Below are 20,667 nucleotides of genomic sequence, written 5' to 3' on the forward strand. Positions count from 1 at the left end.
TGTAAGTTTCTTGAAAAGTATAGACATGTGTGTACTTAGTGATGAAACATTAATGTAACATTAAATGTGTGAAGATTGTTATTTTGGTCTTCGGGTCAGGCCATTTTGAAGTTGTAGAGCTTGTTAGCGTTGTGTTATGGTAAGCTGTCAACAGGTTTTGGACCCATTGTGCAGGACTCAGGAAATGGGCAAAGTGAAAACACCTGGGAAGCACAGCTGAACAGCTATTCCACAGTCACCTACTCCACAGGTGAGGGCAGCCATGGCCAAGTCCTCCTCTGCACCGGAATCTGTTCCTTGAGTGGAGGCAACTGGTATCTGGCCTGTTCCTGCGCCTGTCCCTGTTCCTAGGGTGGGGACAGCTGACACTCAGCCTGTCATTGCACCCACTGGGAGGGGGTGGCTGGTGTTCGGCAAGCACCAGCACTGTATCCATTCCCATGAGGAAAATGGCCAGCACTTCACAGTAGCCTTAGCTGTGGAGTTGTGTGCAGGGGGTGTGATCTGCACAACTTTAGCCAACTCCGCCTCCACCTGTCTCAGCTGGGAGCTCAGCTGAGCAGTCTCATTGTTCTGTCTCTGCTGAGAGCTTGAGCGAGCCGACCCAGCCGCCTGCGTCATCTGCTGGGAACTCAGGCAAGCTTATCCAGCCAGATATGATCTCCACATCTCCACATCACCATCTGGTTCTGCTCCAACAGAGCTCTCCGCACCGTCTGGTTCTCATCCTGTTCCACTAGAGGTTTCTGTGCAGTCTGGTCCAGCCATGTTTCCACCAGAGGTCGTTGCGCTGTCTGGTCTGCACACCTGCCAGATCACATCCTGCGCGGAATGCATGTCCACATCCTGCTCAGCCACAGCCTGCACGTACTCCTTCTCCTCCTCGGCCATCAACCAACCACACCATCACAGGCCACCTTCCAGGCCACCTGAAGTTTTATTTGGCGCCGCCATCGTCCTCCAGATCTGTGGGCTAAGGAGCCTCACCATCAAGGACAAACCCCAGACCTGCCCTGGAGTTGCCGCCGCTTCCCATGTGATCGGCCTCCTGAATCATCTCATCGCTGCTGCTTCTTATAAGGCTTTTATATTTTTAAAATGTTTTAATGCTTTGTATCTTGTTCTATTTAATCTCAACAAGCCCCTTAAACAGTCTGTGATCACTGATGGCCTCTCAGTTTTTATTACCACTAATCATTTTAAAGTTTAGTTTAGATTGCATTTGTCCCTGACCATCGGGAACCGTTAACATTAACTTTTATCGAGTGGAAAAAAGTTAGCGTTCATCCTCCAGCTTCACTGTTTATATTATGCTAACATAGCTATGTCGCTAGTGATCACGTAGCACATTGTTATATACCAGCTAGCCAAACTTCAGTAACCCTATGAATGCCACTGCTGTTTAGTTCTGTTTTCATTTATGTCGGAAGTGATAGCAGAGCTGTAAGTTTTAAATGTTTCAGAAATCCCTCAGTCTGAACATGGTATATTATATTTAGATGGAAACTAGCAAGCTAACTCCCTGCTAACTTCCAATTCCATTAAATTGAATAAAATCTGTTTTCATGGATGCCTGGATGTTAAACTTAATTATTACACCCGGTAGAGCAGCCACACTGATCATTTTATTACAGTTGAAAGAATTTAGACAGTTTTTCAACTCTCAGTGATGCTGCAGTGATTGTTTTACTTAGGGACCTGCAGCAGAGTTTGGGCCCAGACACAGTTAATGTCGTCAGACTTAAAGACCTGATAGTTATAACTTGGTATTTTAAAGATTGGTGGTTCAATTCCTGGCTCCTCCAGTCCGCATGCCAAGCATGCAAGACACTGAACCCCAAGTTACTTTCTGATACATTCATCAGAGTGTGACTGTTAGAAGGAAGGCACTAACGTATAGAAAAAGTGCTTGTGTGAATAAAGCACTTTGAGTGCTCAAGTAGACTGAAGTGCTTTATAAGAACCAGTCCATTTACTTGTGTGACACAGACTTGACATCAGGCTGAACTCATTGATTTCACCACAAAACATTTTTATTCAGATTTCATTGTTTTGGAGTAACCTGTAAGAATGAATAGTTAGTGATAGAGCAAAGTTTGTGATCTCCCTAAGTTAATTAACTATTACCTCAAAATCCCAGTGTGGCTGAATAATTGGTGGCAGTTGCTGCTGATAATGCCTACTGTTGTCATTTATGTCTGCTGGTTTCCTAGCAGCTTCTTAAAGATCCCCGCTGTCATATCCAGAATGCAACATAACGCATGTAGTTAAAGAAACCTCTCTAAACAGTGTTTATTGTTCTCTGTTATTTCCTATCACTGCATGATAGGCAGGCAGCAGAACATAGACCCCAAAGATATTCAAGTGCTGATTTTTATGTCTGTGAGTAGAGATTATTACTGGGTCAAACATACATTTACTCTTTTATATCTCTGGGTATGAGATTCTGTCTACAGCAGGTGATTGATAGTCCTTTGTTTTCCATCCTTTTGTGCCCTGTTAAGAAATACTTGTCTCACAATATCCCACAAAGTTGGCAACACTTAACATTGATATTTTTGTTGTTGATTCCTCAGTGGGTGTAATAACATCCGCTGTTTGTTGAGACAAGCCTCAACAGGGCAATTTCCTGTCTTTCCATAACCTTAAGTACATAAACAAACTGAAGAAGTAAAAACAGTGTGCATTTGTGTGTGCATGAGTTGTTGTCCCCACAACATGAACAATACCTTACCACATTAGTTATGGTTGTGTTCTAAATTAGTCTCAAGAAAATGAATTTAAATTAATGTAACGTCCTGCTATCATGCATACATGAACATGTTTATTTATGCGTGTTTGCATTACACCCATATAGTCAATCAATAAGTCAGAGGCAGATCTTTTTTCTCTGTAGTCTCTAGCACAAAGACAACGTAGTCCTCAGCATTCTGCTCATTACTATTTGTCACTGTCAATACGTCTGTTCAGCAATTCTGAAATCATGGTACCTTCCTCGGTCATGGCCTTTTTATTCATATTGCTAAGTAGAACTTAACCATAGCACTATGGTGAAGAGTAAGCTCAAATATTTGGAGCCGTACTTGTCTAATAAGGTCGTCTGCAACCTTCCACCCCCACCCCCAACTCTGGCTCACCAATCCCTGGGGCCCAATGTGTAAATTCCTAACTACCACTGTACAAATACACAAACAAAAGAAAAGTGTACTCACTCTTTTGGACAGATTTATCTGAGTGTCGATAAAATTTAGTACCCACTAAATTATCTGGAGGGGCATTTGTGAATAATTCATTGTACATTATAAATAGAGGTAGGCATGTTGGTAAACATAAAATACATTTATGATTTTATATATATATAAAAAACCCATAACCTGTGAAACAGTTCTGGTGTGTGTAAAAGTCTTTCTCATCTTATCCCTACCTTTTTGGACTTCACTTGAAAGCATGTTTCCCTTATAAATAAAAAGTTATGTTGTTTTTATAATTATATAAGGTTAATGTCATGGTCCTGGGTCGGTGACCCAGCATTTTGAGTTTATTGTTATTATTTTCTAGTTTCTTCTGCTTTTATATTAGTTCTTAGGGTTTGGTTCTGGTGTTCAGTGTTTTATTATCCCTACCTGGCTGTAGCTCAGGTGGCAGAGCAGGTCAGCCACTAATCAGAAGGTCGGTGGTTCAATCCCAGGCTGCATCCTGGCTGCATGCCAAATATCCTTGGGCAAGATACTAACCCCGTGTTTGCCTACTGGTGGTGGTCAGAGGGCCCGGTGGCGCCTGTGTCCGGCAGCCTCGCCTCTGTCAGTGCGCCCCAGGGCAGCTGTGGCTACAATGTAGCTTGCTATCGCCAGTGTGTGAATGTGTGTGTGAATGGGGTCCTATGGACTAGAAAAGCGCTATACAAATGCAGACCATTTACCTGTGTCTTCCCCTTGTGCTCTGTTCGTTTGTGTTGTAAAACAGTCTGTGAGTTTCCCGTTTTACTTTGAAGGTTTGTGTCTCGTCGTGTCTAATTAGGTTCAGCTGTGTTCCCCTCTGGTGTGTCATTCCCTCATTTCCTTGTGTGTATTTATAGTGTGTGTGTCTGCCTGTGCTCCTCGTGGGTTCGTCTGTGTTATTCTGTGTTAATCAGTGTTTCTCCGCGTCTCTCTGCCCTGCTTTCTCCGTATCATCCCGTGTCCTTAGGTTTGTTTATTAGTTTTTCCCAGTTTAGGTTTACGTTTGGTTCAGCCCTCGCTTTTGTTATGTATTATGCACTGTAAATAAACTCACTCACATCATTGCCGCTGTCTGCTACTTGGATCCTCCTTCTCATCACCACAAGACTGCTGCCCCAGCCGTGAAAGTTAACTTATGAAACTTATAAGTATTCATGAATACTTCCTCACTGTGTTTATGTACTTGTAAGCTTGAGCTGATCAACCTGTAAAGTCAAAGAATATGACCGTTAGAGCTTGTTCCGGTCAGTGATAGGTACATCCTTCCTGTCCCCTTGGTATTTTCCCAACACGTTCTCATCCCAAAGCGTAACATATTATGCCATGTGAGAAATCGTCGGTATGTTACGTTTTTGGCCACCCAACACGTCTCTATGTTACATGTTTGGAAACGTCAGGAAACATGAGAACCATTTGGAATGAATCTACATGTACATTTCGTTTTACTTTATCATCATTAATTACTTTGGAAAACACTATCTAATATGATCAAGTCTGTGGTTAAGATTAGGGTTAGGGCTGGAATACACTGCTGGAACAAATGTTACCGCCGGGAGCGTCATTCTATTGGATTCTATCCACAATCCAGCGCATATCATAGGGAAGCAGAGGGTTACCTTTCGCGTTCCTATGGGACGCCTCGGGATGTGACAAATCGTTGCTATGTTACGCGTCGGATTGAGAATGGTCTGAGTTTTATTTTATTTTATTTTTTTTTACATTTTATTCTTTGTTTATGTGAATAGGTCTCTTTATTTTATTCCATCTATGCCTTTAAAATGAAGTGAGAGCTACAGCCTTCCTCATAGTGCTCTGGCCGAGCCCATTAGATTTGCAGATGTTTAGATTTGGTTCTTGTTTTCCGACAAATGATCAATTTCTGGAAAACCTCGATTGCAGGCTGGTGAATTGTTATTAACTTGAGTGAGCCATGTTTTGTTCTGCTACTGTGCTAAGTACACACACACACACACACACACACACACACACACACACACACACACACACACACACACACACACACACACACACACACACACACACACACACACACACACACACAGGCGTAGAGTGATATCTGATTAACATATGAGAGAAGGCAGTATGACCATAAAGAACTGAAAATTGCAGTAGAGTGTCACTCTATACTGAAATAGAATGAGTTGGGGGAGTATTTGCTCTGTATGGCTGTTTATCCTGCATTAAAATTAGAACAACACTTGCAAGACCCCTACAATTCTAAAAGCTTCAAAATGTAAAGCTATATATATGTATATATTTCAAAAAGCATTGTAAATTGTAGGTTGTTAGATGTTAAATACATAAATGTGAGCATTAAAAAAGCCAATTACAGCTAAACCAAACAAACCAAATTTATTTGAAGAAAAATAAGATCAAAAATTGAAATTCAAGTACTGAACAAGTCTCTGACCACCAATATTAATAATGACCCAATTCAAAGTTCTACCAAAAGCAAGCACAGATAATGTACTGGCAATGCTGGGAAGGCAACTGAAATCTTCTGGGTGATGGGTGATAAAGGCAGAAACATCAGTGACAAAACCCTGGGGGAAGATTTCATGAATCTTTACTAGATTTGTGTTTTTTGTAGTAAAAGCTTTTTTTGAATTGTCAATGATGAAACAAAGACAGGTTATGTTTTGACTGGGTTCAGAATTTGGACCTATTCAACTGTAATTATCGCACACACATATGAAGAATAATTCTAATTAAGTAAAGGACATGGAGTGGGAGTAAAAGGAAGGGAGGGACTGGTCTGTTCTCATAACCCAAGACCACATTATATGTGAGACATATTACAACTAAGATTTGCCTGTCTCTGTATGATAATGATAGCACTCTAAGTCAGAACAGTACGAGAAATCATTACAAAATGTATTTTTTCTGTATTTAATTTGCCTGACATTATCCAGCTAATTGGATTGTCACTAAAGTGCGACATTACTTTGAGTACAGCAGGACAGATCACAGCAACTACTGCTATAATTGGGAATATTAGAAAAAATGGAACCCATTTGAATACAACGTTCCCCCTTGATCCAGTTAAGTTTGAAAGTCATTCTGTGATTTGACAAATGGGTCCGAAGAATGAAAATTGAATTATTATAGAAAGACATTATATGTTTTATTACACAGTGAATTTTTCATGAAATGCCAGAGATCAGGTATCATGTGTCATTTCATCAAACAGGGGACGAAAGATATTTTCAATGACTCTCAAATAAATGGAAATATATATTCCAGGGTTTTTTGCCAGTGTCATACGAGCCAGGTATTACAGTTTTTTACAGCCGCTAGGACACATTTCACAATACTTAGGTCACTTTTGCAAAACTCTTCACACAATTCTCCTAACTGACCTTCAGCTTGGCAAAGCAGTTCATTTCACATTCAAAATGCACTACAACTACCAAAGCACTTTATTCAGGTCTCAAATAAACTCATTCTTCCAGAACACTAGCAAAGGTTGACAGCCGACAAACACACTTTGTCACCCACAAAACAATGACCTAAAAAACACTAACAACATGTAGCATTACACAGTGTTTTCTTGTGTAAAACAAGGACACATCTCTGTTTATAATTTCAATATATGTTACTGGAATGAATCAGACATCATGCAGAATTCGTTAATATTTGTTTATGTATTTTTTTTTTTTTGCACTAAGTAATCCCAAAATACAAGAATTTGTATACACACCATCCACTGATACACATACAATAGTAATGCTAATCTACTCGGTCTTCTCCATTTGGCCACAGGTTCTCATCCACATCACATCTTATGTCATCTAGGGCAATACACCTAGGAAATAATCTTCTGGCATGCCAAAATTGAAGGAGTAACACCTGTGTAGATGTTCATCTACAATGAGAATCAGCTATGGCTGGTTAAACTGCATTTTTAGATTTAAAATATGTTTCAATAAAATATTGCTGTTTAATTTTGCTGTCTTTTTAAGTTTTGCATTGTGTTATTGTTTTGGCCATAAGTTTAACAGTTTTGAAAACAGTATGTAAGCACATGCAAAATGTCCTGTACGTACAAAGATTTTTGGCAGTTGTTGTGTCTGAGTGAGAAAATAATTCATGAAATTTGAGAGATGTAGTCATTAAATGCATTTTGTGCCAAAACAATGATAACTGGTCCTCAGTTTAGCCCACATAGACCTCTGTTGTGCTCACTGTGTGAGGAGTTTTGCAAAAGTGACCTAAGTATTGAGAAATGTGTCCTAGCGTCTGTAAAAAACTGTAAGTGAACCAGGCCCAGTCAGTTAAACCACTGCACCCTTCCTGAGCTACGGGTAGAGGAGGTAGAGCAGGTCATCTGCCAATTGCAAAGTTGGTCGTTTGATCCCTAGCTACTCCAGTCTGCATGCCAAATATCCTTATGCAAGATACTAACCCCACGTTGCTCTCTGATGCATTCATCAGAGTATAAATATGGGTGAATGATAGAAAGTAATGACATAGAAAAAAAAGCATAGAAAAAAGTGCTTGTATGACTGAGGCAAGTTGTGTAAACTGCTCTGAGTGCTAAGACAGAGTAGAAAACTGCCATGTAAGAACCAGTTCTTTTAGAAAATGTGTGTATGAAGTAGCTGGCTATGGTAGTTGAATATGACTCCTATCAGGAAAAATGCTTCTGGAAATTCTGCTGTTTCTTTTAATGGGTGAAATCAAAATATCCTTTTTTTTTTTTTTTTACAATTTCTCTGAGCAGTGTATGGTCTGACCTTGGGGAGAATTTCTTGGGACTTCCACTCCTGGGAAGATTAGCAACTTCCATTTGTGAATAATCTTTCTCATTGTAGAATGAGAGACTTGAAATTATTTGGAAAGAAGCTTCAAACCATTCCCAGATTGATGGGTGGCAAAGACCTGAATGCTTCAGAACAGCAAACTGCAAAAACTTCTGCTTTATATTTACAGATGATCAGTTAATCAAGTGCACCTGATTAGCAGTACCTGGTTGCTAGTTACCCTTGTAATTTCTATGGAAGCAATAAAGTCTACTTAGTTTTTCACACAGTGCTTCTTTGCTTCGGCTTGTGTGTGCCCAATTGCTGAGGATTTTATTTTTAATTATGTCCGGATGTGTAAAGCTTTAATAAAGAAAGAAGGTGTACTTTTTTTTTTCATACAGCTGCATTTTATTGACCACAACTATTGACAACATGGTAAATAATTATCAGAAGAACAATTGTTACCACACAGAAATTACATTTTTGGACTAGAGCTGTAAAGGGTGGATTATCTCAAAATATTACAGATAGGCCACTTCAGAATCTGGACTCTAATAAAATTTTTTAACAGTTTTTCATTTTGCCTCTGGCCTCTGGCCAGGAGAAGACAGCAACATTTCTGGAAGATGCTTTTTTATCAGAGCTTAAACCTGCATTTGTGGATGGCACAGAGAGCTGTGTTCATAAACAGTGTTTTCTAGAAGTCTGACCCCATGTAATGATTTACATGCCAGAATCGTGCTGAATGAGGGCCCAACTATAACAGGCATCCAGTATTTATTTTCAGACTTGTCCCTTGCACGTAGAGATGTGACATTCATAGTTTTCTTGAGGAACATTATTCTGAAATGGATTCATAATCTGTAGGTGCGTTTTTTTTTTTTTGTAGATTGGTGAACGGCTGCCTATTTTTCTTGGAGAAACTCTGAGATGTCCTTTTTATACCTGATCGTGTTGCCAATTAACCTAATTAGGAGCAAAATCTGATTCCAGCGGTTTTTATCAAACTCAAAATATGGCAACAGTTTTTATGATTATGCTTAAACATTTGGGGTTTTTTTTGTTGTATTTTGAATAGAATATGGGTTTAAGATAACCACTGCATCCTGTTTTTATTTACATTTACATGTCCTCTCACCACTACTGTTCTCCCTCTACACTAACGACTGCATCTCCAAGAACTCGGCTGTCAAACTCCTAAAGTTTGCAGATGACACCACTGTCATTGGCCTCATTCAAGATGGTGATGAGTCTGCATACCGGCAGGAAGTTGAGCGGCTGGTACTCTGGTGCAGTCAGCACAATCTGGAGCTGAACACTCTTAAGACTGTAGAGATGACAGTGGACTTCAGGAGACATCCCTCAACTCTGCTCCCCCTCACCATATCAGACAGCCCTGTGTCAACTGTGAAGACCTTGAAGTTCCTGGGTACAACCATCTCCCAGGATCTGAAGTGGGAGACCAACATCAACTCCATCCTCAAAAAGACCCAGCAGAGGATGTACTTCCTGAGACAACTGGGGAAGTACAGTCTTCCACAGGAGCTGCTGATCCAGTTCTACACTGCGGTCACTGAGTCTGTCCTGTGCTCCTCCATCACAGTCTGGTATGGAGCAGCCACTAAACAGGATAGGAGCAGACTGCAGCGGACTGCACGGGCAGCAGAAAGGATCATCGGCATGCCCCTGCCCTCCATCCAGGATCTGTACCTCTCAAGAACCAGGAAACGGGCAGGGAAAATCATCACAGACCCCTCACACCCTGGACACAGACTTTTTGATCTGCTGCCCTCTGGCAGACGGTACAGAAGCCTGCAGACCAGGACCACCCGACACAGGAACAGTTTCTTTCCCCTCGCCATCTCCCTTCTTAACAGTTGACCTGTCACACTGCTCCCACTGCCAGACTGCAGCTGCACCTTATGTACATTTTGTAGTATTCATTCCACCTCATTCATTTCTGTATTATATGTATATAAGTTTAGATTCGTTATTTATAGTTGGTTTACACAGCTTTGTGTATGTATGTGTAATGTGTATATATAGACACGTGTGTGTGTGTGTGTGTGTGTGTGTGTGTGTGTGTGTGTGTGTGTGTGTGTGTGTGTTTTACATTGCTGTGCTTGAGAGCCACCATCTACCGGAACCAAATTCCCTGTATGTGTCTGCACATATACTTGGCCAATAAACACGATTCTGATTCTGATTCTGATTTTACAGTGTCCCAACTTTTTCACAAGTTTTGTCACTGTGGGAAAAAAAGTTAAATGTAGTAATGCTGCATTGAATCAGTTAAGGCTTCTCTCAGCTGTGAATCTCAAAAGCTTTGTACACATCAGTGGAATTGCTTGTGCCAAAAGTAAAATGACTGCAGACAACAATACAAATAACCATTAGTTTTAAATATAGATATAAATTAAACTTTACTAGATTATTTGACAGGCTAGTGGTGGGTAAGTGATGCACTCCCTTAATTTTAAGTTTAACTAATCATTTTTAAATATATTTGGTTGTTCTAAGACAGTATTAAATGGAAATAATCCATTCTCTGTTTTACTTTATGATGGGGAAAGAAAAGGGGCAGTTAAGCGAAACTGAAGGCTAATGAAAATACGTTAACAAACATTTGTAGCTTTTGTCTAACAAAAAAGTTGCTCATGCTTAGGACCAGTCTTGTGTACAGCCAAGATCACCCTGAAATAACATCATTAGATTGCATGTAGTTTGCTGTGAGACTGTCACTGTTGAAGTTTAGCATTTTGTAATGATGAAAATCGAGGAAATTTTAACAGCAGGAATCCACCGGGAAATTTTAGGTGTAGGTGTAGTCATAAAAAGATGTTGGAAGACATGTTTAAAAGGGTTGTTTCTTCGGGTCTCCGATGATGACTATTTGCAGCTCATAATTTATCCACATTTGATTAAAAGGATATGTCTAAGGATAAGCCTCCTTTGAATCATTTGCAGGGCTGGAGTGATGGGTGTGTGGATCACTGATAGACTGATGAAGCTGCTGAGTTAATGCAGGTGGATATCGATAAAGTGCACATGCTTGCGTGCATGGAAGCTTAGTGAGTTTTATGCCTCTCATAGTGGGTGATGGAGTGTACCCAAGCACAAAAGGTTGAGGACAGCTTAACAGGCTATTAATATCCTCCAAAGCTTGAAGTCTGTTAACACCAGCATCTAAAATCCAAGGCTATATCACAACATTTTGTGAACATTTCTCATTTATTTAAAAAATGGTGGTCTTCATAGTGATAACCTTGTCATATAAGTAAATCTCTATCATTTAATTTTCAAGCTGAACATTGGCTATGATAAAAGAACACCACTGCACTAAAAACCTCTGCAAATGGTGTCAAATAAATCCTGGTAATTTGTAATTCAATCTTTTTTTTTTTTTTTAAATCAGGGAGTGAACCATGTGTCACGGCGGGTGAGGAGAGCCGTGTGAAAATAATAAATGAGGATCCAATCGCAGGCAGTAGTGGAGAAGTGAAGGTGGTTTATTGAACACGAAATAAATATGGACAAACAGCAAATGGAGCACGAACTAAACTAGACTGGAAACAACTAAACTACAGAGCACAAACCTGGACAAGAATGAGAACGAGCAGAGGAGCTGGACAGCAGGGAGAACACACGGGTGAGACATGGTGGATACACAGACAGACCAGCAACTACAATGACAGAGGACACGACTTAAATACACAGAGAAACACAGGGGAATTACACACAGGTGGTGGACACAGCTGGGAATAATCAACAAGACGAGACAGAGGTAAAACTGAACACACTCACATGAGACGCAGACCTTCACAATAAAACAGGAACAAGAAACCATCACACTAAGACGCAGACTCTACACTGAGAGACAGACAGAAAATGACACATGGAACTAAACTAAACCTGCAAAAACATGACAACTCAAAATACTGGGTTAAACTGACCCAGAACCGTGGCACCATGACTGGTAATTGCTTAAAGCTTTTTAAAAATTAGATTTATGAAAATGTATTTTTGCTCATTTAAATAAACTATAATAAATAAATGATATGCATTTTCAAAATGTCAGAATTTACAGAATTCTAGTGTTTTACAGAAACATCAATAACTCTCAAGAAATGAATAAAAGAGGATATAAAAGATGTTTTTACCTTTTGTATTACCTAATAGATCCCTAGGATCCGCTATATACGTTTGTCTCTATACACTGAACATACTTTGTACAAATTTGATATAATTATAAGATATCACTATTTTTACTCTCACATTTACATGCTATGCTATGAATAGAGCCATGTTTTGTAGGGGCAGGGATAGCTCAGTAGGTAAAGTGGTCGCCCCATGATCGGAAGGTCGGCGGTTTGAATCCACTTAACGGCTACCCTGAGGTACCCCTGAGCAAGGTACCGTCCCTACACACTGCTCCCCGGGCGCCTGCTTAGTGGGCTGCCCACTGCTTCACTGAGTGAATGGGTCAAATGCAGAGAAAAACAAGTAATTTCCCCATGGGGATCAATAAAGTATCCATTATTATTATTATTATGTTTAGTTGCATGTTCAATGACAGCAGAAAATGTCTTGATGCCTCAAGTCAAAGGAGAATGACCAAACTGCTTTGAGCCGTTAGCAAAGCAACAGAAAACTAATAACCATTTGCTACAATTCAGGTATGCAAAAAAATGCACAACCTGCTAACCCTTGAACAGCAGCAGAAGACCACACCAGATCCCATTCCTGTCAGAAAAGTGTTGGAGTGTTTACTTACGGAGAACAAGAACTCCATGGCGTAGCGACTGAGCACGGTTGGACTCCACAGTGAAATTCAGCATGGTGGGATTTGCACCAATCATGCAGACACGGTTGTCTTGCTCAGCCTCACGGAACATCCGCAACAGCTGATTGGCAATGACCCCATTCAGAACAGATATGGCCACCATCGGTATGACAAAGGACAGGAATGCATTTACCTGTTCAAAAAGAGAGAAGGCTGTAAACACTGGAGATTAGTGCTGACAGAAAAACTATGTATCTGCTTCACTAAGATAAAATGTATATATGTTATTTAAAAAGCAAACAAATAGAACAAAACCCCCCAAAACAAAACAAAAACCCAGTGTCCCTCGAGGCTGATGATTGGCCCTACCGCCATAATAGGTTGGAGATTAAAGATGGCTCCCGTGTTTCTTCTGTTTGCATCTATATCTATATAATATATGTTTGGCCCATCTTTCAGTTTACTTCTTGTTTTATGTCAAGATTACCTGTATGGAAAATATAAATATCTATCTATCTATCTATCTATCTATCTATATATATATATATATATATATATATATATATATATATATATATATATATATATATATATATATATATATATATGGCTCTTCCAAACTCACATTTAGTCAGATTTACAGTGAGTGATGCTTCCTCGAAACGCTTAAAAACAGTTAAGAGGGTTTGGAGATGACTGCTCCAGGAAGCAGAATAAATGACCACATCATCTAATTAGGCCTCACAGTTAGGGACCCCGGCCAAAACCTTAGCCATCAGGCGCTGAAATGTCGCTGCCGCATTATGCAAACCAAAGGGCATCACGGTATACTGAAGGAAGTGATCGGGGGTAACGAATGCAGAGATCTCAGACGCTCTTGCAGTTAAAGGAACCTGCCAATATCCCTTTAATAAATCCAATTTGGTCACATAAGTAGCGGATCCCATCCGATCAACACAGTCATCCATCCTAGGTAATGGGAAAGAGTCTGCTTTAGTGGCCGCATTCACCTTTCGATAATCCATGCAGAATCGAGGAGTATTGTCAGATTTGGGCACTAACACACATGGGGAGCTCCATGCGCTAGCACTTGGAACGGCTAAGCCATGCTCAAGGAGGTAATTGACTTCTCTCTGCATTATTTCCCTTTTTACTGGATTCACCCGGTACGCATGTTGTTTAATTGGCTTATGCCCCTCCACATCAATGTCATGACTTAAGACAGTCGTTTGATGCTGGTGATCAGAGAAAAGTTATTTTTTGTCAGAGTAATGATATCAGTTTGAGCAGTTTCAGGTAAATCGGCAACAAATGATTCAAGATCATTTAAAATTACTGCATTTTTCAGCCCACTTCCTAATGCAGCATCATCCCTCCCAGATAATCCGTCATCCGACAGTTTGTAGGCGGGGAGGATGGCAACAGCGCACACCGGGGCGCTGTTGTATTTTGCTTACGGGGATAGAACAGTTTCTTTTTTTTCTTTTTTTTGCCTGTCCCATTTGGTTCTTTAGCCATCAGAATTGTTGTCTGAAGACCAACAAGGATACCCAATGGATTTACTTTGCCAAATGGATCATCGTGGCATTGCCGTATTGGTCCATTTGATTGACCTTTGTTTTTATTGTTTATTATATTTTATTTTCAGATGTCACAGACGGGACAGACATGAGTGAGGGATAGGAAAGGGAGAAAGAAAGAGGAAGGAAAAGAAAAACAGAAGGGGAGAGGGACAGTGAGAAAGGGGGGGAGAAAAAAAAATCTCCTGGATCACCTGTTGAGAGAAGAAGAATAGAAAACAAGCAAAAAAAACCCCAAAGCAACATACTAAACACAACACCATCGCATTAATCTAGCTAAGTGTAAACAGCAGTAAATACTGAATATTCAATGTTGCTGTGCAGCACGCAGGACAGACAGCGCACAATGTGCTTTGAAGTAGCAGCCAAGAAAGGTGTAATTTAAGTCTACGAGCAGTGAACACCCGTGTGCATACCTGTGTGGATCAGCGCGCTTGTATTCAAATGGTTTCCACATGTAATGGTCTGCAAGAGGATGTAGCGAGCCATAGCCCTGTCCCCCAGGGCATGAAGCAGGCATGGAGGAGATCCAGGCCCCAGACATCCAGAGGCTCCCAGAGCACGAGAGCCCAAAGAGGACCACCGGAGGGGCATCCGTGCCACCCTCATGGGAAGGGCTGAGATTCCCCAGACGAGGCGTCACCCAGTATCCACCGAGCAGAAGCTAGAGGGGGCTGCACCGGCGTGCCCGCCGGCTCTGCCGGCAGCCAGCTGTGCCAGAGTGAATCGAGCCGCAGGCCCAGAGGCCCCCTGCACCCCGGAGGAGGCCTGACTGAGCAACAGGCGCCAGGCCCCGCCAGGCAGCCACTGGGAGTGAGCCGGTACATACCTGAGCGCCCAGCCCCGGACACCAAGAACCACCAATGCACCGACCCCTGAGGGCATCAGTCACCGGCAGGGAGTGTGGTGAGGGGAGATAGGCCTTGGAGGGCCTGGGAGTTCCCAGAGAGGTGGAGTCTAAGACCCGACCTGACATATAGACACAGACAAACAGGCACACACAGACACAAACATGCATTCCCACCCTCATGCACACATATACAAACACTCAGCACTCACCCAACGGAAGGATTGACATAAATGGACATGTACACACAATCACACTCCCCAAACATACTCTATACCCCGGGTCCAGGTACCCTCGCCCCCAGAGGGGGAAACAGAACCCAGACCCAAGAGATGTTACCCTTCCCCCCGGGGTGGAGGCAAGCAGACCGTCCCAGCAGCAGGGAGGCCAATCGGACAGCTAACATCTCCTCCCAGCCCCCCCGCTCCAATGACTAGCAGAGAACGGGGGTGTGTGAAGACCCCATACCTCCCTCCTCCCGCTCATGTGTAGTGTTGCTGCGTGTTGTTCTAAAGTGCATTTAAAACAAGGGAGAGCATGGCCATACCACCCTGAGCAAGCCCGACCTCGTCTGATCTCGGAAGTTAAGCAGGGATGGGCTTGGTTAGTACTTGGAGGGATAGAACAGTTTCAACGTATTCACATGACAAACCCTGGTTTTTCGCCGCCGATCTGGAGTGCGAATCACATAATGGTTATTGTCGAGTTTACATTCAACACTGTAAGGACCAGCAAACTGTGTTAGTAAACTGGACCCTACCACAGGCAGTAACATCAACACCTTCTCCCCTGGTTGAAAACTTCTATCTACAGCTTTTTTGTCAAAACGAGCCTTCATTTTAGTTTGCACTTGCTTTAAGTTTTCCCCGGCTATTTTCCACGCTAGGCGAAGCCTATCTCGAAGCTGACTCACATAGTCAGGTACACTACACGGCCAGGCCAAAAGAAATTGCCCAGCACTCGGTAATAAGTTTTATTTATTCCGAGGTGCCCAGCCATGCCAACGTCATGTGCTAAGTTTAGCACCTGATCACGATGCTGAGATGGTACCACCACCTGTGTAACACCTGATGTTCCACTCTGATCAGAAGACCACCGCCTCATTAACACGCCATCCTGCAGGAAAAAACGGGGAAGGGTGCTTTCCCCAGCCGTGACAACGGCTGCAAAACAGGAACTCAAAGACTTGTCATTTTCCTGAGCGCTTACCAAAGCTTCTTTATTCACATCGCCGCTCAATGCCGGTATTAATTTTAGCACACTGCATTTATCCCCCACACTGTCTTTCTCCCGTACAGGAGGTTTTTGCTCCCCAGCCACAAACGTATCTGCGATACTAACCACATCAGCAAATTTGTGCGCTTCCGCCCGCGTAACAGCGCAAACGGGAAAAAACTGTCGCTTTTGGATCAGCAGCAACAGGTGTATCCATCACTTCAGGCGGTGGAAACACTTCCCCCCCGGCCAAATCGTTGCCCAAGATAAAGGACACACCTTTAAACAGCAACTGTCGTCTTATGGCGACCTTCACAGGTCCAGTTGTGATAGGTGAGTGTAGATATACTCTGTGAAGGGGCGCCCGAAGAACAATTCCCCACACCAACACATCTGTGTGGCAGGCGGTTTTATCCGACAGTGGCAACACATCATCTAACATAAAAGATTGATGTGCCCCGGTGTCTCGGAGAATGGTGATAGGAACCCTGTCCTTCTCTTCTCCTGCCACCGAAACGAAGCCTTGGGAAAGGAAGGGTTTAAAACGTGACTCTACCTCCATTTCTGGGTCACACCCCTGCATCTGATCAGGACCGATAGGTGGGGAAACTACTTTAATGAGCCCCACGGGTCCCTTAGACCCTCTGCGCTGCTCTTTCTTCTGCAGCGCAGGACAACTGGCGATCAGGTGACCAGACTCAAGGCAATAAAAACATTCCCGCTTTTCAGTTTCCTCCTGTCTCGCCCTTCGGGTCTGTTTAGGAGATTTTTGTCTCTTTTCCTGCCCTCCCCTCACTTCTCGTCCTGCCCCGGTTGGAAAAATGACTTTATGTGTGAGGGTGAATTCATCTGCTAAAACTGCTGCTTTTGCCAGGAACATCACCTTCTGCTCATTTAGATAAACTACCAACTGATCCGGGAGACACTTTTTAAATTCTTCTAAAAGAACCAACTCCTTCAATGCCTCAATATCCTTCACTTTGCTGGCTTGCATCCAGCGTTCAAACAAGCGATGTTTCTCACGGGCAAACTCCACAAAGGTTTGTTCAGCGGTCTTTTCACTTTTACGAAATTTCTGACGGTAAGCTTCAGGAACTAATTCATATGCGTGCAGAATTGATTTTTTTACAATATCATATTGGAGGCTGTCGTTAATGGAAAGGCTAGTACATACTTCCTGAGCCTTGCCGATTAACTTACGCTGGAGTAGCAGCGCCCAAAACTCCTTAGGCCAACTCAATGCAGCTGCTATACGCTCAAAAACGTTAAAATAGGAATCAACCTCAGCCTCCCGAAACGGAGGTACTAGTTTAACATGTTTGGTGATGTCAAAACTTGGTGAAGTAACTGTGGATGTGTCAGGGCGACTCGAGACAGGTGTGGAGGCAGCAGAAGCAGGTGTCTAGACAGCGGCGGGCTTACGCAACTCCAACGCTCTGACCCGGAGGTGCATAGCTTGCACCTCAAGCTCTTTAGCGCGAACCTCTACCTCGCTAATACGGAGGGTCAAACGGAGGTCCTCCATAGACCCTACTGCCTGAGGCTCGTCAGCCACCCCAGACCCCACCTCTGCCGCATCCGACCCCGCCTCATCCGCATCAGGCTCCACCTCAGCCGGAGACACGCCAACGGGTCCTTTGGCATCTGGCTCCGGCTCAGCCTCCGGAGCCACCTCCACGCCGCCCCTACCAGGCCGCTTTACAGCGGCCTTCGGGGAAGGGAGAATGCCCCGCTCCACCAAGCCTGCACACAAAGCATCCTTCACCTCCGGTTTACGGGCATTATAGGACACTTTACAGGGAGTGCAGAATTATTAGGCAAATGAATATTTTGTCCACATCATCCTCTTCATGCATGTTGTCTTACTCCAAGCTGTATAGGCTCGAAAGCCTACTACCAATTAAGCATATTAGGTGATGTGCATCTCTGTAATGAGAAGGGGTGTGGTCTAATGACATCAACACCCTATATCAGGTGTGCAGAATTATTAGGCAACGTCCTTTCCTTTGGCAAAATGGGTCAAAAGAAGGACTTGACGGGCTCAGAAAAGTCAAAAATAGTGAGATATCTTGCAGAGGGATGCAGCAGTCTCAAAATTGCAAAGCTTCTGAAGCGTGATCATCGAACAATCAAGCGTTTCATTCAAAATAGTCAACAGGGTCGCAAGAAGCGTGTGGAAAACCAAGGCGCAAAATAACTGTCCATGAACTGAGAAAAGTCAAGCGTGCAGCTGCCAAGATGCCACTTGCCACCAGTTTGGCCATATTTCAGAGCTGCAACATCACTGGAGTGCCCAAAAGCACAAGGTGTGCAATACTCAGAGACATGGCCAAGGTAAGAAAGGCTGAAAGACGACCACCACTGAACAAGACACACAAGCTGAAACGTCAAGACTGGGCCAAGAAATATCTCAAGACTGATTTTTCTAAGGTTTTATGGACTAATGAAATGAGAGTAAGTCTTGATGGGCCAGATGGATGGGCCCGTGGCTGGATTGGTAAAGGGCAGAGAGCTCCAGTCCGACTCAGACGCCAGCAAGGTGGAGTACTGGTTTGGGCTGGTATCATCAAAGATGAGCTTGTGGGGCCTTTTCGGGTTGAGGATGGAGTCAAGCTCAACTCCCAGTCCTACTGCCAGTTTCTGGAAGACACCTTCTTCAAGCAGTGGTACAGGAAGAAGTCTGCATCCTTCAAGAAAAACATGATTTTCATGCAGGACAATGCTCCATCACACACGTCCAAGTACTCCACAGCATGGCTGGTAAGAAATGGTATAAAAGAAGAAAAACTAATGACATGGCCACCTTGTTCACCTGATCTGAACCCCATTGAGAACCTGTGGTCCATCATCAAATGTGAGATTTACAAGGAGGGAAAACAGTACACCTCTCTGAACAGTGTCTGGGAGGCTGTGGTTGCTGCTGCATGCAATGTTGATGGTGAACAGATCAAAACACTAACAGAATCCATGGATGGCAGGCTTTTGAGTGTCCTTGCAAAGAAAGGTGGCTATATTGGTCTAAAAACACAGAAGAAAAGAAGGCTTCCCAAAATAATGGGCAGCTCACCCCTACTTGCTCCGCACTTCACACACATGCCCGACCTTTTAACCAAATAGCTATTGCTACGGCTGCTCCGTCTGGACCTGAGGCAAGTGCAAGGGAAGTCTGCCACACACCCCACACCGCAGCTCTTCGGTCGCCCTTTTATAGTTCAGGTCGACAGCAGGAACCAGTTACATCAGGCCGTTCCTTAGGTCCACCAATCACAGCTGGGCCCCTGCACAGGTGAATTTGCATACACATGCATACACACATTAAGAAACAGATAACCCACCAACACAGGCACTTAACAGGCCAGTACTGCTCAACCTAATGCATTAGCTCTGGCTCCTTCCCCACCAGAGAGGTGACTTTCCATGTCCCAGTTGCTAGTCTTAGGAGCTGGGGATTGTTCCGTGAGGGTCTCCGCACTTGCTTGTGGTGCCAGGGTGGGCCATGTCCCTACTTTGAGCTAGGCCTTCAAGCAGCCTCACCAGGACTGGCTCCAAGTCCGGGCCCCTGTAACCCTATGCCTATAGCCCCTGGGATCCCTGGGACACACAAAACCCTATACCACAACAAGGTAGTGATTCGCGGAGGGGGTTATGATTTTGAACTATATAAATAAAATTGAACTCAATTGAAAGACTGCACATAAACATTAATCATGGCAGCATGGGAACATGCACTAACCACAAGATCCATAGAGGCTGGGGTCTATCACAGCTGGCAAGCTCGAGAAACACCAAGGCCTGAGAGAAGAGCTCAAGGAGATGTGGTAATCATTGCACTCTGGGCAGTGACCCAGAAACTGAGTGAGTGGCTCCAGCTCATCTGGGAAACGATGCCTGAGATCTCTGTCCAGAAGAGCACAGTGCCTCAAGATACTGCGTAGGACCCTGGTAGAGGACCCTCATGATAATTTTTGGTTTATTGTATGGCTAATATATCATAAGCTTCCAAAATTTATCATTGCTATGTATCATTAGTTTCATTAATTAGCATTACCCTGTTGTTCAAATACGGTCACTTCTGGTTCCAAAATAAACAAGCAAACATAAAGAACACCAAAAACAAACAAATACAAATAAAAAATGGAACATATAAAAATGCTAATGTTTTTTTGGGCTTAAAAATTCAAACACAAGAAAGTCTACAGTTTCATATTTTTGATACAGCACAATACCTGAAAGGTGCCACTGTATATGGCAATAATAA

At 42.9% G+C, this 20,667-nt stretch overlaps 1 protein-coding gene across 1 annotated transcript in view; it reads right to left on the minus strand.

Moving 5' to 3' along the window:
- The window catches only part of ntsr1 (neurotensin receptor 1 (high affinity)), an 86,003-nt gene that overhangs the window by 35,312 nt on the left and 30,024 nt on the right, over window positions 1-20,667 (minus strand). Inside the window, exon 2 of the mRNA XM_080900150.1 lies at window positions 12,759-12,960. Coding sequence (XP_080756276.1) covers window positions 12,759-12,960 — 202 coding nt within the window. The remainder of the gene's footprint in view (window positions 1-12,758; window positions 12,961-20,667) is intronic.

This window comes from Rhamphochromis sp. 'chilingali' (genome assembly GCF_963969265.1).
Source record: "Rhamphochromis sp. 'chilingali' genome assembly, chromosome: 12".
Classification (NCBI taxonomy): domain Eukaryota; kingdom Metazoa; phylum Chordata; class Actinopteri; order Cichliformes; family Cichlidae; genus Rhamphochromis; species Rhamphochromis sp. 'chilingali'.